Source organism: Chelmon rostratus, chromosome 12 (genome assembly GCF_017976325.1).
Source record: "Chelmon rostratus isolate fCheRos1 chromosome 12, fCheRos1.pri, whole genome shotgun sequence".
Lineage (NCBI taxonomy): Eukaryota > Metazoa > Chordata > Actinopteri > Chaetodontiformes > Chaetodontidae > Chelmon > Chelmon rostratus.
The window spans coordinates 6,264,065-6,291,743 of NC_055669.1; the positions used below are offsets into that span (position 1 = coordinate 6,264,065).

A 27,679-nucleotide genomic window follows, 5' to 3' on the forward strand; every position below is an offset into this window, starting at 1 on the left:
TAAGGAAACTAGCTTTGCTAAATGACACAAGCAGTGCGTAGAAGGTGAAACGTCTTGCCAGGTGAAGCCCAAAATTTCACTAATGGTTCAGTGGAAAAACAATAAACCCCGCCACAGGCAAACAGGAGGGAGCTTTATTGGAGCATTATTGAATGAAAGAGCAGAGGTTAAGAGAGGTGAGAGGCAGAGAAAAGGGAGGAGAGACAGAATTGGAAATGTCAAGCCAGAAGAGGAGGGGAGGGTGAGGAGCAGTGGAGAGGTGAGATGAGTTAGGGTGAAGAGGTGAGATGAAAGAGATGGAAGTGAGAAGAGAAGATACAAGCAAAGGAGAAGCAAAGAAAGGACCGGAGCGAATGGAAAGGACTAAAGAGGAGAGGTGGAGTGTTTGAGAGGGGGCTGACGACAGAGGAAACCTACGATTTGAGTCCTGCATTCTCCAGAGTGAGCTCCTCCAGACTGTTGGACTTGCTGACTGTGTGCAGAACCTGGTCCACCACCTCCGACCCCTGCAGACAAACAAAACAACACAGACTTGGTGACTAGAGGCTTCCATCTCAAACGGAACAAGAATCAACATACTGCATTTGTTTTCCCACTGGTTTGACGTGGGCGGATAAAAAAATCTGACACCACTTGTCGGCTTTTTGAGCGCTAAACTCTTAGAAATCTTGAGGACCGCCAGCAAGTAAAGCTAGACGTTAACAATGCTGCTGCAGCTTTACAGATGTTTTATAGGGAAGGAAAGGCATTTGACAAGTCGGTTGACCTTAGGGATCCACACATTTGTTTTTGTGAGTGACACTGAATATGAACAGAACTTTTGTTTGTTTACAAGAAACTTCCACAAGGCATCTTTTAAATTCAAAACCAAGTTCTGAGGAGCTTTCATACATGGATACATTCAATACCTTTCAAATATTTATTTGTTTAACTTTTTGAACAGACAATTTTCATGTGGTTCACCTCAGATGGATACCACTTACTCTAATGCATATTCTGAATATTTAATGAAGATCGACATCATCTTAAATAGATACATAAAACTATGTCGAAGGTAACTTGACTCTGTCCTCTTTCAGTCTTGCTTTCTTAACTTGTTTTTCATGTAGGATTTAATCTCAACATGTTAACTGACATTGCAGTGAGGATTTATGTGCATGCATTGGTAATAAACCAACAGCAAAATGATTAAAGTTGACTTAGAAAGTGCTAACAAATCCCAGAACCATCATTTGACAGATTTCTTTCTACACATTTGGACTGCAGTCTGCCAACTGAGCAGCTGAAACCAATGCAACCAGTCTGAACCAACAAAACCAATCTGATCCAAAACATGTAATCTGATAACACACAGCAGCAGAGAGACAGAAGAGAAGAAAAATGATTGAGAGTCTACATCTGGCAAGAAGTTTTAAAAGTGAGGAAGATTAAAAAGAAGATAGTTACTATGCGCATGTCTTTGCAGTACAGCTTGGTGAACCAGGTGTTGTATGCGATGGATGCCACGATCACCGCCAAGTCCCTGGAATGGACACACACACACACACACACACACACACACACACACACACACACACACACACACACACACACACACACACACACACACACACACACACACACACACACACACACACACACATTAGAGATAAAATTCCAAACTTTAAATTAGCGAACTCCATCTGCTCAAAACCATTTGATGTCATTGATCCATAAATTCACATTATCGTGGGCCAAACTTTTTCTTTGCTCGCTGTTTGGTAAAAAGCAGTTTATCATTGTGACAAGGAGAACACTATGGGCAGGGCCGCTTTCTAACAGATGACTGATACTGCAGCCCCGCTGAGGAGAAGCAGAGAAAAAAGAAAGAAAGAGAGAGAGAGAGAGAGAGAGAGAGAGAGAGATGTAAAGATCGATGGCTGGGTCAGTGGATTATTCAATAAAGCCACAGTTTGATCCCGGCTACAGACCTCAAACACTGGTACATCCACTGCTACATAAACAGACCCAGAGCCCACAGACCATCCTTTGTGGGTTTGTGACGGAGAAAGAAAGAGGGAGGAGAGAGAGTTTTAGAATCCTCCGAGGTCCAACTAAAGCCACACTGCTGCCTACCTGCTATACATCATCTGACAAACAGGCAGCAACACAGAGAGACGGAAGGCACGGAGGAAGAGAATAAGCCCAGAGAGAGGGAGAAAGAAAGGAAGAAAGATATAGGGAAAATACAAAGTGGAGAGAGGAAGAAAGAGGGTAATCTAGCCAGGAAGGGTCCCCTTGCCAGTAACTGCAATAGCCAGGACATTACAGTGTATCTCAGAGGAGTAAAATGGCTACAGGCTGTGTTCCTTTTTCACTACCATGCCAGCCGTCAGACCAGTCTATTCTGACTAACGCAGCTGAGTCTGTGTGTGTGTGTGTGTGGATGATGCACGTGTCAAAATTCATCATCGACACTGACTGTTGATTCAGGTTTTGACAGCAGGACATGTAATTGACCTCTGTGATGTGTCACTCAGTCATGCAGTGTGTGTTGGCGTTCATGTGTCGACTTGAGGACGAGGACGCGGTGGCACAGCGGGACAATCTGTCGCTGTTTACTCCTTCGCGCAGATCAATTTAGGTTTAGGTGACGACAAGACTCCAGGAAGTACTTCTTGAGCTTTAGAGGTGCTGCTAGGTGGATTACGTCACCGTGGACAGAGTCAGGCTAGCGGTTTCTCCCCTTTTCCACTCTTCATGCTAAGATAAGCTAACCCGTTGAGCCTTCATATTGACTGTCCAGAAACAATGAAACCTGCCCATGAAAAAAAAACTGCATTCAGCCAAAATGTTAGGACCACGCAGACTACATGCTTGGACTGTGCATGTGTGAGCGTGTCCACCTAAGCAGACACCAGATGAGGTAGTGAAGAAAAAGAAAAAAAAACAGCTCGAGCGTGCATTGCTCACATCCATCCATTTTGGCTGGGTAATTCAATAATTATGCATAGCATAAAGATAACTATATTACGATCTAAATAAGACTTTCTAGAAAAGCCTAAAGGCTCCAACATTTGCTACAGCTTCCAATATGCACAGCTTAGGCCTATTTCTGGTGAGGTCTAAGAATATCAAAATCAGAGATGAGAGATGGGAGTTTGTCCTGAGGTGGTACTGGAGAAAAGGTCACGGGGTCATTCAACTCAAAGTCTCCCTGGGAGCATGAGAGTGCTCAGAAAATTTCATGGCAATAAGTCTATTAGATTATTAAATAGCTTGTGGGTAAAGTTGAGGGAAGGTCATGAAGTGTCCACTGGGGAGCATGAATATGCTCAGTAAATTTCATGGCTATACGCCCATTAGATTCTCATATTTCTTGTGTACGAGTGAGATATTCAAAAACATTATTCACCCTGTGGGGACGATGAATATTTATAGCACTTTGCGAGAATATCCTAGCCATGGAAATGAGATATTCTGACCTGATTGGTGGCACAAGAGTGAAAGGTCAGGCGACACTAAAATCAGGAATCATCCCTCTGGGGATGTGTTGCTGTGCAGTAATAAATCAATGCCACAGTCTAACCCTGTACGGACCAAGACTCAGGTCCTGTAATAGTGACAGGTGAGGCAGATGGTAGCAGCGAGCTGTGGAGCTGCTGTCCTGCTTCAGTAACAAACACAACTACGCAGACAGAATGTGGAAGAAAAGTTGGACACTGCATCCAGACTGCTGTTTATTAGTGAGTGTGTGTGTGTGGAGTGACTGTCAAGCCAAAGAGGTGCCCATAGAAGTTCTTGGGGCAATAAGACATTACAATTCCTCTCTCACACACTAAACAAACAAAATGTATGCCAGCAGAAAATCTCTAGACTTCAGCCTGCAGAGTGTGTGTGTGTGTGTGTGTCGTGTGTGGGGGGGGGGGGGGGGGTCAGAGAAAGAGAGACGGAACAAGAGAACTGAGGAAAATGAAATTGTAGGAAATGCAGGAAGCGGATAACAGGAGGAGGAGACAGGGCCAGAGAAAAAGGTGTCTGCTTTCAGTCTGGAGGAATGAGTGGAGGCGATGTTGGAATGGACAGCCGTCAGCAGAAAAAGCATGGCCCTGTCGCTCGCGGTAACAGTAGATGGGCTCTATCGGGGGAGATCGAGGGGATGGAAATGTGGAAGGACAAGGAGGAGAGGAAGAGAGCAATGCCCCACAAATAGTAACTGGCCCACGATCATGGAAAGACCGATTCTTAGATTCTTTCTTCGGTCAGTTGCACCCTTTCTTGATTTGTTTCCCCTGCGCTGTTTTTTTTTTTTTTAGATTCCAAGTGTATTTCTGCAAAATCCTTGCTTCCTCTATCAATTTTGACTTGATACAACCTCTGCAGAAGAGCCGCAAGTGAGTCTTTAGCGTTGGATTGTGGGCTCAAGGGAACAATATGTTAAAAAACAGCATGGGCAGACAGCTTCCCCTGCAACGGCTTTCTCTTTATCACACGCTATATAAAACCAGGAGGAAAAACAACAGCCATGCAGTGATTTTGGCTCTCAATATGAAAGACATTAATATATTCATGAGTTGCTGCTGCAATCATTCTTCTATGAATGGCTATTTGATTTACCAGCATAGCAAGGCTTCGCTCCTACAATGAGATATGCATTTTTAAGTGCGAATGTAGCCTCTCCAGTCGAAACTGTTGTTCCTACATCGAAAAGTAGAAAGAATTCCAAAGGCCTTGGGGTGTTCTGAGGACAAAACATTCCTCAAACAAAAGACAAGTCAGCCAGGTTGAATTCTCCATTTGCCTGTCAGCCGTCAAATCTGTTGTGATTGGCAGCACTCGAGCGATATGTACACTCTTCCTCAATATGTCTGGGATGGGAAACTGGGGACGTAAAAAAAGATACCGGCAGGGAGTTACAGGAGAAGACATGTGGCATCTTACAGCTGTTTCCAAGCCCTGGATTCTGCCTCTGACAAGCGTATCATTCTCCTCCTCTATGATCTTCCCAGACTTCTAACAAAACTGAACAGAGACATAGGACAGCAAGTAAGCCAGAGAGAGAGAATGAAAGACTAACACACTCAATATTTCATCCAGGGAGGGTCTTGTTAGACAAACAGCCACTCTAATTTCAGATAAGACCAGGGCTGACAGATGATGGTCTGGGAAACATTTTTGCAAACCATCGTGATGCAGAATGAGCAGGAAAACTCTTTCAAAAGTACCGCATAGTCAGAAAGTATTAGAACAAAGATATGTTTTTATTGCTTTGGGTCTGTACACCAACACAGTGGATTTGAAATGAAACAACATTTCAAATGTTGGTTACAGGTCCCACGACATGTGCATCAGCCACCGGGGGCAGCAAACACACCTTAAGCACTGTAAGAAATGGAACAGAGCAACAACTTTTGAATAGGAAAATGCACCCAAACAAACTGAATTGGCAGGATGAAGCACATCACATTGCTTTAATGAAGAAGGCTAAAGAGAACAGTCAATAATTTAGTGCGACACTGACTGAATTCATGATCAAGTTACACCAGCATTCTGCTACACGTCCTTGTGCACCTCTCCTGCCAATGCCTTGTGCGTAAGGGTGGGGGGAAAAATCTATTCAGATAAAATCTCTTATCTCCTACAATTCTAAATCAAATTTCCAGATTACAAAAATGTATTTTTGTACATTGTTTGTGACATTATGGGTTTCCCTCAGTATGCTGATGGACTGGAAAAGACAGAACTGTTCCACAAGAGCAAAGTGTAGCTCCATGACTGTGTATTACGTTTACACACTGTAGTGAAGCCTTTGGGCACATTCTGAACGTAATAATTCCTGGGGTAGAATTAGTGACTTGTGCAATATCCAAGCCTTGTAAAAGATGTAGGTGAAGTGTTTTGGTGTGTTGCGAACTTGATGGGTTCACATACACCAACACCCAGAGACCACCGCTAGCAAACTGGAGAGCTTAACTCCAGAAAACTTTCCACCAGCATTTTTGTTATACTGTATACATTCGATCCAGTTAGTTTTGGTTTCACATTGTGAGCGCTCTACACGACAAACTTCCATTCTGTCTTCATCACTTATGCGGGCTGCGTCTCCCTATTCTCAACATCGATTGGTTTGTAGACGGGCGCGTGTCTGGCGTTGGCATGTTGTCAATTTAATTCCCCTCGCTCTCATCCAGATTTGGTCTCCTCCTCTCCCCGTGTGCTACTGTGGAACTTTCCCTTTTCAGATTCTGATGATATAATGCCAGAACTTCCTGTAATTGGTCAGAATGTCCAAACCATCCAGAAAAAAAAAGTTTTCACACTACGAAGGAACCAAACCACGTTGCCAATTGATCTGGACCAGGGCCCCCTCTTTTTCTTCAAACCGTGCTTCGGCTGTTTGGTCTGAACCATGGTACGGGGGGAGATTTCACACCTCTACTTTTGGTTTGGATCAAACTGAAAAGTCTTAAAGTTCAGACCAAACAGGGAAGGTGTGTACGTACCCGCAGGGTTTTGTGTCTAATATGCAACTTAGACAAGCATGATGGAGAAACTTGAAACCTCCGGCACTCATACATTGAGAGTGTCCTTGTGTACGACATCTTGTGTCCAGCATTTAACCTTTTAAAAACATTTGCATATTTATACCCATCATTAAACTGAGCTATACCACACTGAGCCATCCAGTGGAATGCTCTTGACTGGCAAAGTCAGGCACCAAAAAAACCCCAATGCAAAGTATGTGTTTCACTTTCTGAAGACCAGACTGAAGGAAAAAAGCCCCTAAAAACAGAAAAAAAAAATTAAAGATGGCTGCAGTACAGCTCTGGCAAAGCATCACAAAGGAGTATGCCAAATGTCTGCTGATGCTTGTGGGTTACAGCCAGACACTGACTGCAACAGAACAAATATCAAATCTAATGACTTTGTGTTAACTTGTCCAATTACTTTCTGTCCTATAAATGCCCCCTGATGCAGATGTAAACACCCTTAAATGAATGCTGAAAGTCAGCACTTTACTCTCATTTTCATTGCTTCATTTCAAATCCAATGTGCTGGAGTCCAGAGTCAATACACACACTCTGGCTGCACTGTGTGTACCGCTGCTGTCCAAGTCTGACATACATGTGATTAGATTGTGCCGTTCCAATCAGTGCATGCAAGCATACTGTAATCAGCCTGGGTGTGGTTAAGATGGCAGTAAACTATGTCACCTGCTGTCGAGATGGCTGAAATCCAGTAAATTGAATTCTCTGTTGTCCTGAGAGTGGTAGATGGTGTCAACATCCTGGAGGAAAGAAAGAGAGAAAGAGAAGAAAGATGAGAGAAAAAGAAACAAACTGTAACAGAGAGAGAGATGTGGGACAACTACATAAAAAAGATCCCATTATTTCCACAATTGTACATAAGACAGAAGTATATTAAAGAACCCAAAAAAGTACTTTTCTACAGCCTGAACAGTGTCCTCACCCACTGCACTTCTTCTTTGCAGCCAATTCCGTTGTAGTCACAAAGAGCTGCATAGGTCTCAGAAAAACCTCCTGATAGATGGAGAGAACAAGACAACAAATCAATCAAAACCAGTGCATTACTGATAAGAAATGACAAGGATAGAATAAAGATATGCAGAGGACATATGAAGGAGTGAAAAGGAGAAAGAGTGCAGGCCAGAGATGAAAGAGGAAGTCAGTAAGAGCGAGACCCAGATAGTCAGAAGAGAGGGAGAGAGATTGGCTGTAAATATTGAGGTGAGATGAAAGTATTGCAGCTCTTCTTGTAGATTAATAGGATTACCAGGAGAAGGGGAAGTGCATCCAGCAACTTTGGGTCCTCTGACCCACTTAAAGATGTGTCTCCAACATGATTTGGTGTGAGTCGGTGAGTCAGCGAGTGGATGGACTGAAGTGCAACTGCGTATATGTCTCTACAGTTGTGTGTTTGGTGCGAAATAAACAGAAATGTAGCTCACCGCAGGTTTTCTGGGGCTCTAACGACGATTCAGAGTTTGGTGAAAACTTGCGACTTCCATCAGTCAGGTCTCCCTCTGCTCGACAAATAGGAGGACTGAAAGACAAAGGGGGAAGAGGTTCAGACAAGACAAGAGTCTACAGTCAGAAGATCTGAAGCTGGGCACGGAGGGTGAGACGTGAGGCAAAGACGTTGCGAACAGCTTGAAGTTACTGTAGTTTGGCCTGCTGATTTGGCCCACTTACAAACACAATCAGCCTTTGCAGAAGTGGCTGTGAGACAAAGCTCATTGAGGCAATAAAGGTATGTGAGGTAGGAAATGAATACAATTTTTGAAGGTCACTGCAGTCTGAAACTGCAGGAGCCAAAGCAAAACAGGAGTCAGAAAAGACCATGAAGAGTTCCTCCAGCTGGGTTTATCTGGGCTGGCTCAAGTGACACAACTCAGTGTGTGATTTGTAAAGGAGGGCTAGCTAATGATAGCATGCAACCTGTGCCACAAACAGAGAGAAGAGGGGTGGTGGAGTTTAGCAATGTGTGCATGGGAGGGGAACTATGGTCTCGAGGAACGAGTTGCACCACAGACACAGCAAAGGTGTTTGTCCAAGGGGATGCCCACAGTGCCAGGATTTGAAAACAGCTGTTCATCATCACCTGGGCACCATGAATGTCTGTACAAAACGCAATCTGGGCAATCCATCAGATCGCTATTGGGATATTTCAGTCTGGGCAAAATTGGTGGACGAACCAACAAACAGACTAGCATCCATTCATCTGCTAGCATGGATGAATATATTATCTTCATCATCAGTATTTTCATTATCCATATTTGAACCTTGATTTTAGATAGAGGCAATGTCGTGATTAGGAAGCCTCTGCTCCCAATTACAGGTTGGGGGAAAAATGGCTGGTAAATATTACTGAACTCCCAGCTGCATAAGTGGAGCACTTCAGTGCCCAAGAGACAGAGACGCTAGTTTAAGGCTGGTCATAACCCTCCTGCTACCTGCGAGCACTCTTCCTGCGAGACACATAAATAAAAATAAAGTCTCAGACAACTTCGTAAAATAAGGCTACCAAAAGGGTATTTGACTTACAGAGATTCAGAACCAAATTTAGCTTATGCCTACTAAACGAAACACATAATAATATGCATAATGTCTTCAAAATGGTAATATGGTCTTATTTGCATTGGCAAGCTGCTAATTTGCAGCAGACTTGTTTTTCATTGATTATAGCTGCTCCAGTCTGAATTAAGATGGAAAGTGAACGTCTCCAATGCCGAAAATGCTTATGACACGGCTTTGGTCGTGAATAAATAACACATTAACTGTAAAATCGGATCCCTGGGATGCTGTTTGAAGCTACCGCTGCAATTATGTGAAAAGAAGGGACAAGAAGCAGATTCCTTGGCTTACTGACTATTTTCTTTCAAATATTTCTTGAACAAAAAGCATCCAGAAAGAGTAAGGACTGCAATCACAAAGTAAATACTGTGTTCGCATATAATACTGTGCTGTACCTGCTTTGGCTTTTTGATGGGATTACACCACGATACTGTTGCATTCAACACACACCACCCTTAATCCCATTTGTCAACAAATAACACACAACACCTAACCACATTCGTGACCTTAATCCCCACCTTATCTCCACAATCATCATCCGCCCCTGGAGTGTGCATGTATGTGCCCGTTATCTTGGCACTATCTGCATTATGTGCTTCAATGCAGCGGCACCAATCAGTTACAAGGCTGCACAATCAAACCCACAACAGCATCCCTCCCTCTGTCCTCCCGTCTCTCTTTATTCTCTTTAAATGTTCTCACTGGAAGCAATCATCTGGCGTGGCCCTAATGGAAAAGAGCCATTCTGAAAGATGATAGAGTGCGGAGATAGCCTTGTGCAGGTCAATAGTCAGAGCACAGTCAATCCCATTGCTCTTAGAAATTTCAGATGAGACGCAAGAGAGTGGGAATACACTCTGCCTTGCTTGCCTGCTCACCCATACGTTCACGTGACCGTGGGACAAGACATTTTACAACTTGAATTCTTGCCTGTCTTTTCTTGTGTGTGCCCTCTGCACTTCCCTCTCCGGAAGGTGCAGAGGACATAGAACTGTGTAAGACAGACCTTTTGAACGAAGGCACAAGTCAATTGCTCCATCAGTGACTGTGTGTTCTGCTACTCACTGCTTATACTAAATAAGCTGATTTAAAAAGAAAAAAGAGCCAACACAATGCCTTCAGGTAACAGCCTACTCAGTGTCAGCTGGCTGATTTAATCCTAGTGGATTGCTGGGTTTTATAGTCTACCGTGACATAGAAATGGGTTGGATGCAAACTACACCGATACAAGAATGCATTTGGCTGCTGAAGAGGAAAGCTGCCCGAAAAGTGAAGCTGCCAACTTGCCAACGCACTGTCGAGTGCTGTTAACGTCGGCCAACTTGTCTTCGCTCCTCAGCACATACAACATAAAAAGAGAGAGAGACTTGTCTCTCCGCTCGAGGCGAGGATGCTCGGAGATGCTTACGCGTAAATGGAGTTGTTGAAGACTCGGGAGAGGGCGTAGTTGATGTGGCTGACCATGTGATCCAGCTGGTCCTGGGACTGTAGTCTCAGCGAGTATGTAGTCTTGTCTGTATCGATAACAACCTGTGTATGGACATGGCAGTTTTTCAATACAATACTTTATACTGCTATGAAACAGCAGGAAAGCAGTTAACTTAAGTGTGTCACCTGGTGTTCTGGATAGGTGTTCATTGCTCGGATTTCCAAGAAGTTGAAGGTGACCTCCATCTGAAAAAAAGCAGAAAAACATCACTGTGGTCCACATTGATGAGCTGTTTTTATACAATAATCACATTGTCTTAGAACTTGGGTTTTTACTTTCTTGGTCTGACCCTCACTTATTTTGCACTCAACAAATAATATACTGAGATGGGGGAATGCAGCAATATCACTTAAAGAATGTTAGTTGGGGCAAGACATTCATGTTTTAATCAAACCCCAAAGTTAGGCGAACAGCAGTAAACTTTAATCTCAGGGTACAGACTAACTTGTGGTTAAACATAGACCTACTGTACTTAACTATAGTTGCGCACACAACTGTGCAAAGAGGGATTATTAACATTTTGGGTGCGCTCAGCTTCAGTTTCAACGACTGACAGGATTGACAGGATTGGCGACAACTCTATAAATCCTGGCCAAAGCAAAAGTCAGATACACCTATGGCAGTTTTGTGCAACAGATCACTTGCAACCAAACATTTGTGTCGAGGACAAACAACCTAATGTTATACAAGTTAATGTTGCACATGCCTCCAGAGACACCTTAAATCTGGCCGACACGGAGAAACTACTGCTGGGTCTGGAAAAGAAAAGCATTTCCAAATTTTCAAAACAAACTCTCCATGCCATGATAGATGCCATGATAGATCAACTGGAATCCACATGACACTTTAAACAAAGAAAATGGACTTGAACTGCTGAATTATTTACAGCCTGTCACTCGTGTTGCTTGCCCTTGCGGACTTCGTTGAAGTGATGTACCCAATGTCCCAGATACCAGAAATTATTCTGGTGTGTACAATGCTAGCATGAAAATTAAAAAATGATGGCAAAGACCACATAAATAAGACCCAAGTTAAAATAAACCTGAATTATCCTTTAAGAAGTGGTTTATCATTTTAAAAATATGCTTATTCGCTTTCTTGGTGAGAGGTAGATGAGAGGATTGTTACCACTCCTGTGATTGTATGGTAAGTATAAATCTACAGCCAGCAGACAGTTAGCTTAGCTTAGCAAAAAGGCTGGAAACAGGGAGGAACATCCACCAATCAGCACCTCTAAAACTCACTAATTAACATGTTCTGTTCATGTATCTTGTTTGTTCTGTGCAAATACCAAAGTGTAAAAATACCAAGAGCTAAGCTAACAACTGCTGTCTGCAGCTTCTTATTAAAATATGACAGTGGTATTGATCTTCTCGTCCAATTGGGAGCAAGAAAACAAATAAGCGTATTTTCCAAAATGTCACACTATTGCTTTAAGCCACTGACTTCACGCCACCTGCCGCCTTATCATTTTCACTCTGAGCGTGTCATAGCTCCTATCATTCTAAAACATCATCACCACAGTCATCATCGCTATCTGTTCTCTCCTGCTCTGAAAGCTGCTTTTTTGTCACATCTCTTGCGAATTACCATGAGATCAAGGCTGGCAAGCGAAAGCCATAAAATTCCACTGAGAGTGGGGGAACATTTACCTTGGTGGGCACTTTGACAGCAAAGAGATACAGCCTCCATGTTGCCAGGACCTGAGGGGAGAACACATTCATTTTTCTGTCACAGAGCAGGAAATGCAAAATGCTAATCGCAGCAAAAAATAGCACGGCACAAACACCCCATAAAGAGAGAAATCATCTCTGCAGCTCATCCCAATGGCTCGTAAGTCATGCTAAGCACTCTAGACATTAGCAAGCTAATGATGATAGCGTGTGTGAGTGTGTGTGTGGAAGAAATATTATGGCGAGACTGAGAGTCATATGACAGTGCGATTCATCGCGCTAAGTTGTGTTGATGGAGCTAAGTAGCACAAATTCAACAGATGCTTCATTGCGTCAGGGAGAAAAGCGATGGAAAGATAAGAGTGAGAAAGAGAGGAAGGAGGAGAACGACGACAAATGAGATGGGAAGAGAAAGAAGATGGGAAGAGTAAGCAGAAAGAGAGGTGTGCTATTGGCAAAAGAAAGGCATTACCATTTAAAAGTGTCTGGGGTGAAGTAAGAGAAGGGAAAAGTGAATAAATTCACATCTGCCTATGTAATTAATCTCATTCATAATTCAAAAATCTGCAATTAGCATACCCCATGCATGCACCGTGCATCCCTATCCCTCCCTAGCTCTTTCTCCAATTCTTGGCCACGCTTTCGTTTTGCTCTTTTTTCTGCTGGCTCAAATTCCACTCTTGTCTTGTCCATAATTCTCTCCCTTGCATCCCGTCATTCCTCTGATTTCTCACGTCATCTCCATGGAAATCTGTTCATTTTCCCCATCTTCTTCCTTAATCCCTAATCCCTCCATCCCCCTGTGTGCCACAGTGTCCTGTCTGGTTTGCTCCCGCCTTAACACCTCACTCCGTCCCCTCCTCCTGCCCTCACCCCCTCCCTTCTCGCAACTCCCATGTCTCCTTCCCGTTTCAGTTTTTCTATTCTTTTTCTGCTCTGTCGCTTTCAATTCCTCAAGGCCTCTCTGTGCTGAATGGCTAATGGCGCCCTGCTGAGTGGCAGTGAGAGGAAGAAAGAAAATGAAACATACAAAGAGAGAGAGAGAGGAAGAGGGAGATACAGAGGAGGGGACAGAAGGACAGAGACACTAGATTTTCTCCTGATAATGAAGTCTTCGTATACTACACCAACTCCCGGCTGGCCTCACAGATCAGCCCTGTGCCTTAACTATATAGACATCCATAACAGACTCCCACAGCGAGGAGGCCGAGGACAGGGAGAGGAATGAAAACAAGGGACTGAAAAGGAGGAGACAGAATGACCCAACCAAGAAAAAAAAAACTCGCACTAAGCTGGTGGAGACACAGAAGATTGTTAGTCCAATCATTGCTCCTTGACAAGTTTGAAAACTCTGTTATATAAATGGAGCAAGGAGCGAGGGAAGTGTAATGGGACCTTGAGGCAGACAGAAAGAAGAAAAAGAGAGGTGAGAGAGATAGATATGGTGAGAAAATGAAAGACAGAAGCATCTTCTCCCTTCAAAAGCCCTGCGAGATGACAGAAGGTCTCATCATGTAAACAGAGGCATCAATAATGCAGGCTCTCTGACGGTTGCTGATTTGATCCTCAGATTCTGAACAGGCCCTGTTGTGTGTGGTTTCTTCTCTCTTGATACATCATTTAAAGCCAATTGAAGTATCAATACTTAAGATGGTTATTTTTTGCCTATTTGGATAGGGAATGTGCAGCAGTGGTCAAAAAATTCTGAGGGATATTTAGTCAATATATGACATATACCAGATACGTGGTTTCAGCCTGAGTGCAACTGCAACAGCTACTTAAAATGTCCCTTCACTGCAACCTCCCTGAACCCAGCTGTCCCTCATAATACCAAGGGCAGGATCTATTCTGTTAGGAGGCTTCTCGTTTTTACAGCGTGTCAACACAGTGCAGGTCAGTGCCATCCATCTCACGCAAGTCTGACTTCCATTTTAATTGTGCGTTTGACTCTGACCGCTGTCAAAAACGCTGGTGGCCTACACTCGGCAATGTGACCGAATGCATCCTGTGAGGACGCAGACAGAGGATGGAACGGGCTGCTGTTTTCATACATGGGCTGTTGTAGACAGAGTTACAACCCCAATTCTGAAAAGGTTGGGACGCTGTGTATAAGATAAATACAACAGAATGTGGTAATCCTTTTTGACATATACTCAATTTAAAACACAACAAAGACAATATATTTAATGTTTCACCTCATTAACTTCATTGAGCATACACTCAAACAGCAGTCATCACTAATAGCCACCTTTTTTCATCCATAAAATGCAGCTTTCACAGTCACCAAAATAAAATGTTTTTAAAAGTATTGTCCAATATCAATGCTAATACAACTTTAACATTTTAATGCTGGATGGAGCGTTAACCCCCCAAAAAAAATCCTGATCATTCTCTGTAGATAAATGAACCATCTGAACCAGGTTGGTTTTGCAAAAGTAACAAAAAATTGTTCCTCTCTCTCTAGCCTTCTAAAGTCAAGCCCCACTAGCCACAACCAAGACTTCTTCTTCTCATGTGGCATTCTGGCAACCTTCTCCACAGATCAATCATAAATCCTAAAAGCTGCACACAGATTCGTTTTCCTCCAAGGAAATCCTCCAAGATGAGATGGTTGACTTTTCTGACCTGGTCAGCCAAGGACACAGCAGGTGACAATCTCAAAAAGTGATGAGGAAGTGGCGAGAGAGAAAGACTGGTAGGTGAAGATGATGGGTTGGGGGGTACAGAGGTGCCCTTGCTGTGACAGCACAGTGTCAGAAGCACTAGTTCAAAGAGCCTGCCAAGCCAGCCGGCCCCTGAAGCAGGCTGCGAGGGCAGGGTGGGAGTGTGTGTCATACAGAGGGAGTGCGTGTACCGTACGTGCACGAAAACAACAAATTTATCTCTTTCTGGATGCACGCGTTTGCATGCACACGCAACCAAGAGGGCAGAGGGCGGGGGCTTATATTAATCATAAGCTGTCAGGCTCTGGGTCTTGCACTTCAAACGAGATGGTGCAAATCAAAGTGTGTCTCTGGGTCGTGTGTGTGTGTGTTGCAGCGCTGCCTCTGAGGGAACAGGCTGAGGATCAGTGCCAGATTTGGCCGCCTGCGGTATTTCTGGCTCGGCCACAAGGGCATTTTAAACACACACACAAACAGCGTAAAATCAGAAACATTCCGATACAGACATTAGCATAAGTCCGACATGCTAGAACAGCACACACACTTCTTTTTGACTGGTATGAACGTATAATGATGCACAATAGCTTGCTAAGCTGACTTTGGACTACACTCGTGTGTCTCTCACACACACACACACACACACACAGAGTCAGCTACCATCACTCAAGTGAACTGGGTATCACAAAAACACAACCCTGCCATCAGTCAATCTGTCAGCTTACGTGCGTGTGTGTGTGTGTGTGTGTAAGTGACGGGGGTTTGAAAGCACAGATGCCCCAGGTCCAGCTTTATAAGTGGACTTTAGAGTGGTTGAGAGAGAGAGAGCGAGAGACAGCGAGAGCGAGAGAGACAGAGAGAAAGCACCAAATGAGAGGAAAGAAATGCAAAGCTCAAAAACACATCTTGTTCCAGATTCTCTCATAAAAAGACCAATGCGTCTGAATCAAAGAGAGAGCAAAGCGAGCGCTGTGAAACCCAAAGGACCTCTTAAAATAAGAAAAAAAGACGGGGAAAGGGAGACGGATAATGGGAAGGGGTTGCAAGGTTGTACCGTAGATGGGAGAAAGAGATGGGACAGAGTGTCTATAGAGGAGAAATAAGAGCTGAAGACAGGTCATGATTGGGTGAACGGGCTGAGAGGAAAAAAGGGGAGGGGAAAATTAAAAATGTGAGCAAATGTGAGAATGTTGGATGAGACGGATGCAAGCAGTGAGTGTAGCAGAGGCCAAAAGGATGGACGAAAGAAGGGAAAGAGAAGAGGGGTGGATACAGGAGCATGAGGACAATGAGAGTGAGGGAGTAGAAGAGAGAAAGAGAAATGAATAGGATGGACAGATAAAATAGAGGTAAAGATACCCTGAGCTGCCTCTCAGCACTGACGATGCGCACACACACACTCATTCAGATGTTCTCGCCTTCTCGTGGGGGAAAAGAGAAGGTCAGCAGTCACACTTTACAGCCTCTCCGCCACAGGCTACTAACATGTGTAATGATAATCAAAAGAAAGCACAGTCCTAATTACAGCACAGAGCGCTCGCCACGCACCGTCAGATGGTAAATCCCGGACGCTCGCAGAGAAAATGACTCCACGCTGAGCAGCTCGCAGCGAAAAGCCATGAAAAGAAGATTGTGGATGACGCAGTGGTAATGTTCGCCATCACGCAAGCATATTACACAAACAAATGGAAGTGTTGTTGAGAGTCTGAAGGAGTAGAAGATTCTGCAGCCACCACGGGCCGTCTCTGCTTTACTGCTTTGTACGCTTTGTTTCACCGTTCAATGCAGTTTAAGTCCCTCTGCAACAGAGAGGCATCTGAGCTGAAGGCAAGGCCCAGTCTCACGATTCAAAATGCTGATTATTTATTAGTATTTTATGACTTTCAATTTGACTTCGTTTACCACCCACAGGTTTTTGATAAAAATCAAGTATTCCAAAAGAGGGTTAAAAATTGGCTCAAGTTTAGCCCCAGTGATCATCTTCTCACTGTCCTGCAGGCTCAACTGTCTTTTTAATTTTAATTAAACCCTGACACACACATACAACCCTGAATCCAAATGTAAGTTCTATAAAAACAGAATGCAGTGATTTGCAAATGAACTGTGTTTACCATCTATTACCCAAGCTTATGCAGTAACATCCTTTTCACAATCATGTGCTCACAAAGTGGTGAACCTCGCTTGTGAACGACTGAGTCTTTCCAGGATGCTCCTTTCACACCCAATCATGATACTATCACCTGTTACCAATCAACCTGTTTACCTGTGGAATGATCCAAACAGGTGTTTTTGGAGCGTTCCACAACTTTCACCCTTTTGCAGCCCCTATCAAAACCATCAAATTCAGAATAAGCAGATATTTACAAAAATCAATTAAGTTGATGAGGTCAAACATTAAATATATTTCCTTTGTACTTTTGTGTCCCAACTTTTCTGGAATCGAAGTTGTAGAGCACAAAATGAATCTGGACCTGGACCTTAAAAGTCAAAAATACTCTCCGTCCTCGAATCTCATCTCCCTGGTTGCATTATGTTGAGTCATAAATGCCCAGAAAGAAAAGAGCCTTTGGAAATCTTCCACGTTATTTGAAGCAGTTTTGTTGCTTGGCAGTGTGCCATCTTTCTCTATTCACCTACAAATTTAAGATGCTCAGACACATTCTCTCAGAGTTCTCAAAAGGTATTCTGGGAAATGCAGCGAATCAGTAATTGAATACATGAGAAAAGATCCTGGAGAGTAGTTCACTGAGAAAGTAAATTACAATATGACAACAATCTAACGCAATGACCACAAATTGATTAAGACTAATATCGCAAGTAGAGATGTGGAGGTATGCAGTGTGGTAGCGCCAACTTCTATTGCCATTACTACCATGATTATTGACGTTTTCAGAGGGCACAGTGTGCACAGCACGGTTCTCCTGTCTTTATTAGCAGTTTGATTTTAATTAACCACAAGGGAGTACCTTTCATTTGGTCAAACGGAGGCAGAGCAACAAAAAGGAACAGCAGGGCCCAAGAATACATCTCCTGCGCATCTACCTCTAGCTATTCTGGCCATGAGTTGCTATGCTACCATTAGCTAGTCCACCTACTGAAGTGATGCTAGAAATGTGAATTGAGAGCGAGCATGCATTTTACATGACTGACGGGAGATTTCCATCCCGTCAAAAACATGTGATCATATACTAGTGCTGACCAACAAATCCTAATTTCATTGTCATTGCTGTATGAACGTGAGCGATAAACACATTGCAAAAGACTGTCTGAACGAGATGAAAAGAAAGAATAATTTTAATTTATATGCACTAATGCTCCCAAAATTACCACCTGCCAAGAGCCAAATGCAGTTAGACTTTCCATTTGGCGAGCAAATCTCGATAGGCTATACACAATGGCAGGTAAATAGTCATGTATTAAAAAACTACGTTGAGAGTCTCTACAGTGTTTTGGTGTCGTTCATGGTTGCACTGCTTCAGTCCTCTGCTGGAGTTTGACACACATGCAAACAAAGGGGGAGGGACTTCAAGGTGCATTCAGGCACATCTTGTAAATTCTCCACTCTACATTGCTACATTACAGCAAACGTATGGGTACCAACCAGAACTTCACGATGCATTCAAGGGCAGAAATCTATTATGAATCTTTGAATTCATGGACCTAAATCTGTCATTACTATCTTGTTCTTTCACTAGAACATTTTTTTTATTAAATGCTAAAATAATAGCAACATCACATTCATTTCTACATACCAAGTTTTACAACGATACCAAAACAAACAATCTTTATCGAATTGTTATCAGCAATATAAAACATATTGTAATCTGCACACTTCAAAATGTATTCATCGGAAGTCACATCGTCATTACAATGTTGACCAGTGTTATTGCACAGATTTTCCTCACATCATACAGGCCTATCAGATACTCACTGATGGAAAAAGTGGCCATTTACAAAAGGCAACATCATCTGTCATATCATACAGGGCTGTCAAAATTGGCCCAACATGACATTCAATTATTCCTTTAAAAAAAAAAAAAAAAAAAAAACACACACACACATTGGTTCCAATCATTTGAATATCTTTTTTGTGCCCAGAAGAGGGAAAAACCAATACAACAAGAGACATAGTACTGGCATATTATTTCAACAAAGATGTGTCTTATCAAAGATCTGCATACCTACAAATTGCAAAATAAACAAATAAAATAATGTCCTATACTGTGGTTTTGAATTATTTGCATATTTCAGCTTGACCTACATTTCATTTCCGTTGGCGTCGGTCCCCAGACAAACGGCAGGAATTCCGGTCAAATATTATCTAATCATGGACCCTATATTACCATGTTTCAGTGTGTAATTGACTAATGGAGACAACAATTTTTGAAATTGGTCCAGTATTGAAGCAGAGTGCTGTAGCCGAAACGGGCTGAAATGTAATCCTTCTGGGTGTTTGTGCACCATCAATGCACATCCATTAAAAGTGTTTGGTTTTACCACTGACAGGCTCAGATTGTTATAATAGTAACATTATGGAAAGAATTCCTTATTGTTAAAGAGTAAGATCCTTTTTATGTAACCAGAAACAGATGAAATATTTCTCTCACCAAAGCCACTACACTCCATTTACAGACACACTTGATTTAAACTCGACACAAACAAAGTAAAACTTACCAAAACCTTCTTGGTTCATTCTTTCCACTGTTCAAATAATCACAACCGACTCTGGTCTGGTCAAAATAAAGTGTTAATTCACCGAATCAGGAGAGGAGCAAGAGAGAGGGCAGGCATCAGAGAGGCAGTCGAGTCGGAATACTTTCAGATCTGACTCGGGAATTATTTTCACCGGATATTCTGACCAAGAGACAAAAATATATCAGACATTAAGAAGATTTTTCCCAGTTAAAAAAAAAAGGATTACTGGACAATGTAAACACATAATGTAACCAATAGTGTATATTCATGGACCATCTCTGCCCGATAAATGTCTGTCTTTCAAACTGTATGCCTCTGTTTGAAAAGCATCTTAAAATAATGACCATGATGACATCACCATCAAACTTTGGAGAAAATCATTAAACGCCACTTCAATGTCAGTTCTCTTATATAAGAATCCTGACTATGCAGACTTGAATTTAGCACTACTGAATGACCTCAGGATCTGGACAAGTCAGGTAAGCACAAGTCAGTGATGTGGTTTACACGGGACGGAGCGCTGACGAACAGAAGAAATTTAACAATTCCAAAGAGCGATAAAATTCAATAATTAAAAAGATGCAGAGAGAGAAGATTGAGAGCACTAATTCATGCAGATGAGATTACAGATCCCCAAGGACTAAAAGAAACATAGAAGCATAGCAACAATAAAAAATGAAAAAATAAAACCAACAGCGACAAAATTACATTAACAAGCAACGACAACTCAGTTACAGAAAATGAGAGAAATCTCAGAGAAAGATGCTGATGATGCATGAGGCAGATATTGAAACCAGTGAGCTTTCCACTACTTTTATTTACTTATATTTATTTAGTCCCAAAACACTGAGTGAGCCAAGCATACACATTTGGCAATGGTATTAACTGCTACAAATTTAAAGTCAAATTGATTAGATTTACAGTAATGACCACATAAGCACAAGTTTACCTCATGGGGCTTTATAATCTGTCAATTCTTTAAACCCTCTCCTGAGACAAGGAAGAGCTAAAATAAAAAAAAAAAGAATAAAATACAGGAAGGATGTCTCTTCCATGTACAGAGTAGACAAAAGTAGCAGTCACTAAATTTTAAAATGCTGAAAGGGCTTAGGAAAGTATGTTAGTAAGTAAGTAAGTAAGTAAATAAAGAGGAATGAGCATAATTGATTTTTGTGCAGAATAAAAGGTCTTTAAAAGTGATTGCTGACCGTAAATCATTATCATACACTGCTTCCACCAACTTTCTAAAGAACAGTCCTGCTGTGAACATCCCAAAGAGGACACAGCCACCGAGCATGCAACGACGACTAAATCTGGAAATGCTGCACCACCGACTCGAGCTCAAACCTCAGTCCTACTGGAGTCTCATGAGGGGGACGTCCACACAACCACAGAACCTAAGTGGAAATAACCGTCTGAAGCACCCGAGTGTGCTCAGGACTGTCAAACAGTGGCAGTCTCAGCCAGTAATAGGCCCATTATTAGATCGGAGTGAGGGAACCGCAGAGTCAACAGAGGATAACACAGAGCGACTGATCAGGATAAATAAGTGGCGGAAGAACCAAATCGGCAACTGGGGCATCACAGCACATCAGAGATTCCTTCCCCCTCTTCCCCCTCACTCCTTCCTCCATTCCTTTTCCCCTTGTGGGGTGCCCTCCCCTCCTCTACCATCACACCCACCCACTCCTCCCCCTCCCTGTCTCTCTCCTCCTCTCTGCCTTTGAAGATGCTTTGTTTTCTGAGTTGCCTCTAATCTTCAAATGGGGTGATCTAATAATGGCTGTAAGAGTGTGTGCGCAGGCAAGTCCTGATGCACTGAACCATGTGTGTCTGCGTAGATGCCTCCCGCACATGTCAGACTGTCCGCATGAGTGTGTGTGAGTGCATGTGTGCGTGTTTGTGCGTGCAGGCCCCGTGATAGAAACATGAATGTTGACGCTCCCCAACGCATTGCCCTGGGTGCCGTTTGGATGTCATGCCGAGCCCTCCATGTGTCTGTCTGAGATGGGTGGGGGGAGTCAACCCTGTGTTTGTGTGTTTGTGTGTGTGTGTGTGTGTGTGTGTGTAGCAGCATGATGGCTGGTACAGTCAACACGCACAGACAGCTGGATACCAGCAGTCTCTGGAGGGAAAAGGGGGCAAAAAGAAATCGCAGGATGTAGAACAAAGACTTTGATACAGTACGTACAAACTTGATGGATGACAGAATACAAACTTCTTCCCACAAACTTAAAGAATCTAGATGAAAACGATGATGCTGTTCAGATTTGACCTGCTTAAGCTACTTCAGCCGTGAAGCAGGGATCCACATGAAAGGGAGGATGAAGGTAGAAGAAGGCCTCACCTAAGCCTTCAGGCTCAGAAAAATTATTTTCAAGACTAAGTCTGATAGAAAGCAATCCTAAAATATTCCACTTTCTCCAGCTACCATGTATGACATTTTCAAGCATGAGTGAATATTTTGTTCACAATACCCAGCGAGACTGAAACAGTCTATTTACAAACTCCCTCATCTGTTCACCCTTCATACATCCAAACAAATTTATCCATTAGAGTGAAAAGATTGCCTTTTAGAGGGGGAGACCTTGACAACGAGCTAGAATGAATGCTTATATCCATCTCCCCCCTTGTATGCCTTCCCCTGAAAGAATTTGGAGCAGTGGCAGCAGCAGCAGCCAAGGCCCATTTGGATAGTAAAAAAATTCTCATAAGGCAGAGACCTAATTGAATTGCTTCTGATGGAAAGAGGAGCTCAATACCCTTTTACAGGTTTGAGTAAAGATGGAGGGAAGAGGGAAGGGCATAAAGGGGAGAGACAGAGAGAGAGTGCGAGAGAGGCGACTGGCGTGGTGGTGGTAGAGGGGAGGAGGGGGGGTGATGACGGGGAGGAGAATAATTGAGATGGACAGATAAGGAGGGAGGGAGAGAGGAAACAAAGAAAGGAGATGACAAAAATAGAGGGGTGTGTGGTTACAATGGAGATAGATGGAGCGGGAGGGAAGATTGGAAAGAAATAATGGAGATGGAAAACTGAGAGAAGTACTGATTAATAGTTTAGATTCGCTTATCAGCTTGTCTTTTTTGTCGCCTTCAGGAGAGCAAATGAGCTCACCCTCGCACGCAGCAATTGCGTGTGAGTAACTGATCAGTCAGTAATGTGGCTGACTAGTTGACAATTTCTCATAACAGAGGTGGCCTTGGCTCGCACTGGCTCTTTGAACACATCACAGGCTGCCCACACACCCTCTGGCATACAGTCACAGAGGCTTCTTCTTCAGGGGAAAAAAAAAGAAACAATAAATGATGCCCCTGTTGGTACACCATGTCAGGCTTACACACACATACACTCACAGCAAACTCTTGCCTGTGGCATTAAGGCCATCCTGCCACATCTAATAAACTCTGAGGATGGACTCAGTAGGCCATGGCATGGTGTCCACTTCGCTGTGCTTAGGCAGCATCTGTCTTAAGCCTGATTTTCAACGCGTCTGTTGTGTGTCCCAGGATGCGTAATCTGTGACTTCTTATGACTCTTTCAATTTGCCACAATTAACTTCCATTGATTTCCACTTTGTCTGTAAGGAGTCAGTGCCATTCTGTTCCATATTCAACGGCTCACGCTTTCACTGTAACAATGAATATCTCTTTCAGGTGACCTGGTGTGACAGCAGACGGGGGTGGCGGTTGGGTGTGAGGGTGTTGGCGTCTCTCACCAGAATCCTGTCCTCTGTTTTGCCGCTCCTGGTGTCCTGCTTGATGGCTCGCACAAACTTAATGGCCTGCTTATCCAGCACCTTCCTGATGCTCTCTGGAGAGAAGAGCAGAGAAAAGGAGGGTAAACTGGGAGAGCTAATTAAATGATGTAAACACATAAGAGAATGAAAAGCACTATCCTGAGATGCACTTAGAAACACTGTAAAAAGCTTTTATGGGGGAAATCTATAAATTCAAATACACAGCTGGGTGATAAATGAAAGGAAAAACCTGAATAAATGAGTGGAAACATTAGGGGTGAACAGATTTTGTCCCCCAATACCATTTCTGATACCTTACCTGGCTCATTCCACTATGTGTAAGCTAACATGAGGATATAACTACATATGATTTTTAACTATAACAGGAGCCTGAAGATTACAGAACAGAAAACAATAGAGCAGAACAGAAAACAATGGAGCTCCTGCTGTGACAATACAGTTTAAGTGACAAGGGTGAATGCTAGCAAATATGAATATATGTAAGACAATACTGTGCACAAGGGTTTGCTGTAGTGCTAAAAATTCTGTCAACAGTCTAGTGCAACTGTGTATGAGTGGATTCATTGAATGGTATGATGGCAGTGACTAAAAAGTAGATTTTAATGCCAATACCTGATTCGCTTTATATACTGGATGCATACATAACACTGATGGACATACACCTATGGGAGATTTTGGAGTGAAGCTTCAATCAGTGCACTCTCCACCACCACTATCAAACTCAAAGAACTCTGATACATGGTCTTCATCTCATCAGCAGATAAAATTTACTCAAGGTCAAGAATGCCAGATCAACATTTAAGCCAACATGCATGACAAGTCTTGTAGTAAAAGCCTTCAGAAATAAGGAAGGTTTTAATGTATCGAGTTCCATGACAAAAGAAATTTCTGCTGCTGATGAAGACCATGTGATGCAGTCAAAAGTACAGCTGAAACTGTCAATCAATCATTTAGTCAATAGACAGCAAATTAATCAGCAACTATCAGGATAAATTGACTTCAAGGATTAATCAATTAAGCTTTCTTACTCTTATATGAGAGATAAATATCTTTAAATATCCTTGGATTTCTGAGAGTTGATTGGAAAAAACAAGCAACGTGAATACAGATCTGGAATATTTTCACTGTTTCCGAATGTTTAACAAACCAAATGATTCACTGAGAAAATAATCCAGACCTACTCAAAAGCAAGTAAGTGGCCCCTGAGTTGAGATTGTTTCGTCAACCAATAATATTGTTCATCCCTCTAGTAGAGTTCCAAACACTTAAAGGGGAACACCACCAATTTTACACACCTAAGTGTATTACTGAATATATATATATAAGGTTGTATCAGCCTTTAGTGGCGACAGAGAGAGCCGCAAGTCTAATGAATTGCCTCAAATGATATCACATGAGTCAGCATTGGTTGGGGCTGAAGACTACAAGTTGGAAAATGAAACAAAATCTGGGGATGTGGAGCTTGAAAGAAGTGAGCTCACCGGACCTCTGCAGCCCGCTGCTCATCTCTGCTTGAGGCTAGCGGCTTGAAACTAAATTTGCTGGTGCTAACACATTGCACAATAGCACACATTGTATATAACATGACATTCCCCAAGGAACAATCAGTGGTTGAGTTGCACCGTGGGTAACGTAGGCGCCAGATTTTGAGAAGGAAGAAGAATGCATGGAGTAAAAAAGATGCTATCGAAGGTTCTTCTGCACTGATTTTTATCCTTTTCCCCCACTAAACCAGTGGAGTGCTCTTAAACAAGCTACGCCAATGAGCAATGAAGCCGTTTTATGGCCAAAAACCTCACTAAGACACTTTGTGTTGGGTTTTCTTTTCATTTGTCACCCACCTGTACTTTGTGCACTTTGTGCTACAGTGATTTTCAATAGTTAAGTAAGCTTCGGAATATTAGGGCACTGACAGGGAGACTTTCTGGACATGTCCGCATGGACATAATTTTGTGACTCTGTTATCTGTGAGCTCTTGTTTGAAATCTTCCATCCAAATTAGTTCTACAGTACCTGAATATAGCTGTGTATCAGAAAATGTGCCCATCTCCCAGTAAAACCACCATATTGATGCTGATGATGCAGTCATCATGTTTTGTCTTTCATTTCCAGCTTAGGGATAAACTGGTGGCTTATTCCTTTAAAGACAGCCACACAGGGGTGAACAGTCACAGAGACAAGTAGACAGCTACAAAGACACAAACATGAGGACAGGCAGACAGGCAGACACACACACACACACACACACCCTCCATGTGAAGAGGACTCATAACTGGGCTATTTTTAGCCTCAGAGAAAGAAAGAAAGAAGCAGCCTGGCTCATCTCAATGGAACCGACCACAAGACCCAGAGCTGCAATCTTTAGGGGCCTCTACACCACCACACACGACCCTGCTGAAGCTCACTGAACCGCACCGGAGGCCTCCTCCATTTACACGTCCTCCACAACAGCCGAAGCATCCTGCTCTTCACAAACACAATGTCAACCTATACCGTCGGACTGCAAATGAGCACATATGCCTGCAAGCTGTGCGATATTCACATTTCAAGCGGGGCCACCCATGCTACATATGAGCCCACCAGATGGAGATACAGCACGTCATGCTGTGTCATGATGCTCCACTGTGTCACAATCTCCCAACTCTCACTACCGCACACTCATGATTCTCACTTTCCACATCCAGCAACAACCATGAAGTTGGCTCTCACACTTGAGTGAGCAGCAGCAGATGCGGAGAGGACGAGGCGGGTATGGGATGGGGGTGGGGGTGGGGGAAACCGCACCGGCAGATCGAAGGAAGGATCAGCCGTAGACAAACAGAGAGTTATTGACATTAAGCTGGGTAAGACCCAATCACTTAAACCTTTTAACACACTCTGTGGCCCCCACAAGGCCTGCTAATGACCTCAGCATCTGTTCCCAAAGGGGTGAGGGGGAACAGGAGGAGGAGGATGAACAGCCAGGATGGGTCATTCTCCCCTTTTCCCCTTCAATTGCCTCTCATATCCCCACTGCCTTTTTGACACTTTGATGGATCTTCTCACTCACCTCCCCCCATCATGAACCCCCCGCCTCCACCTCTTGTCCTCAACTGGCAGGTGTGTGGCCTAATGCCGCCTGGCTCTTATCACCAGGCCAGACAGACGGGGCTTGACCAGGTTGAGCTGGTGCACAGCGGGATTTAACTCGCCGCGCCAGGATAATTAGCAACGAGAGAGACACCTTCTACCTGATCATCCAAACATGCTGGTGTGTGTGTGTGTGTGTGTGTGTGTGTGTGTGCGCGCGCGCGTAATGCACTGTACTGTCCAATCTCCCCGGCAGAGAGTCTCAGTCTGCGTGCAGCTGTACCCATGCTGCCTGCTGCACGCGACGCGCTCCAAGTCGCGCAGTAACTCCCACGCGTGCACACGCAGAGAGAAAAGAAAGAGGTGAAAACTCTTAGTGAACGCACGCCAATGCCGCGACGCGCACGCATGCACAGCAACACTTAAACAACTCTGAGTGCACTACAGGACCCCCGTGCGCGATAAATGTCACGGCACATCTTCGTGCCAAATCAATACGAAACCGAACGCTTCCGCTGCGTGATCGACGGGATCGCAGTCTTCACAAGCTCCAACAGCCATTAACTCTGCTTTTGCCTTGGGAGACATTTCCTGCGCTTGCCTGCGGTAATAACTCCACTCAAATGAAACGCGCTGAGATGTAAAGAGCAGCTGAGTGGAGACAAACTAATCCCCAACGCGTCCTAAAGCGGGTCCTACATCTCCGCTCCCGTTCTCTAAGATTAAAACATACTTCCTTAAAAAAAAAACTCGTGTTCGAGCTCACCTGTGATTTCTCTGCTGACGTTGGCGAAGCCCGCCGCTGTAGTCTCCTTTGAGGCCATGGTGCGCTCCTGCCGCCGGTCCGGCCCCTTCTCCTTCCTCTCCTCGCCTTCCTCCGCTCTCTAATGTCCCCGCGGCGCACTACTTCTTCGCCCTGTTCTCGCCTGCAGGTGCTCCGAGCGCAGCAACAGTCCGTGCGGCGTGATGTGGAGCGATGGTGTGGTGCGCACTGGCAAAAACCCGAGGAGCGCGCCTCCGACTTCAGCACATGAGAGAGAGAGAGAGAGAGAGAGAGAGAGAGAGAGAGAGAGAGAGAGAGACGGGGGGATCATACAGTATGGGATTGAATACAAAGGGCTGAGCGGTCCAGATTTAGTTGTCATTCACTTGGCTCAGCTTGGATACAAAATTTGATCTGTGGTACTGGTCAATGCTTGAATATGTGCAAATTACTACTGGATGACCCCAAGTTGACTAAAGGGGAGCGGAGATTACATAA

General features: G+C 43.6%; 1 protein-coding gene across 1 annotated transcript in view; it reads right to left on the bottom strand.

Moving 5' to 3' along the window:
• carmil3 (capping protein regulator and myosin 1 linker 3) overlaps positions 1–27,242 on the bottom strand; it is a 76,174-nt gene extending 48,932 nt beyond the window's left edge. The window contains 10 exon segments of the mRNA XM_041949602.1: positions 418–506; positions 1,447–1,522; positions 7,194–7,267; positions 7,450–7,520; positions 7,949–8,043; positions 10,483–10,604; positions 10,689–10,748; positions 12,216–12,266; positions 23,308–23,402; positions 27,185–27,242. Coding sequence (XP_041805536.1) covers positions 418–506; positions 1,447–1,522; positions 7,194–7,267; positions 7,450–7,520; positions 7,949–8,043; positions 10,483–10,604; positions 10,689–10,748; positions 12,216–12,266; positions 23,308–23,402; positions 27,185–27,242 — 791 coding nt within the window.
• Positions 27,243–27,679: the final 437 nt, after the last annotated feature.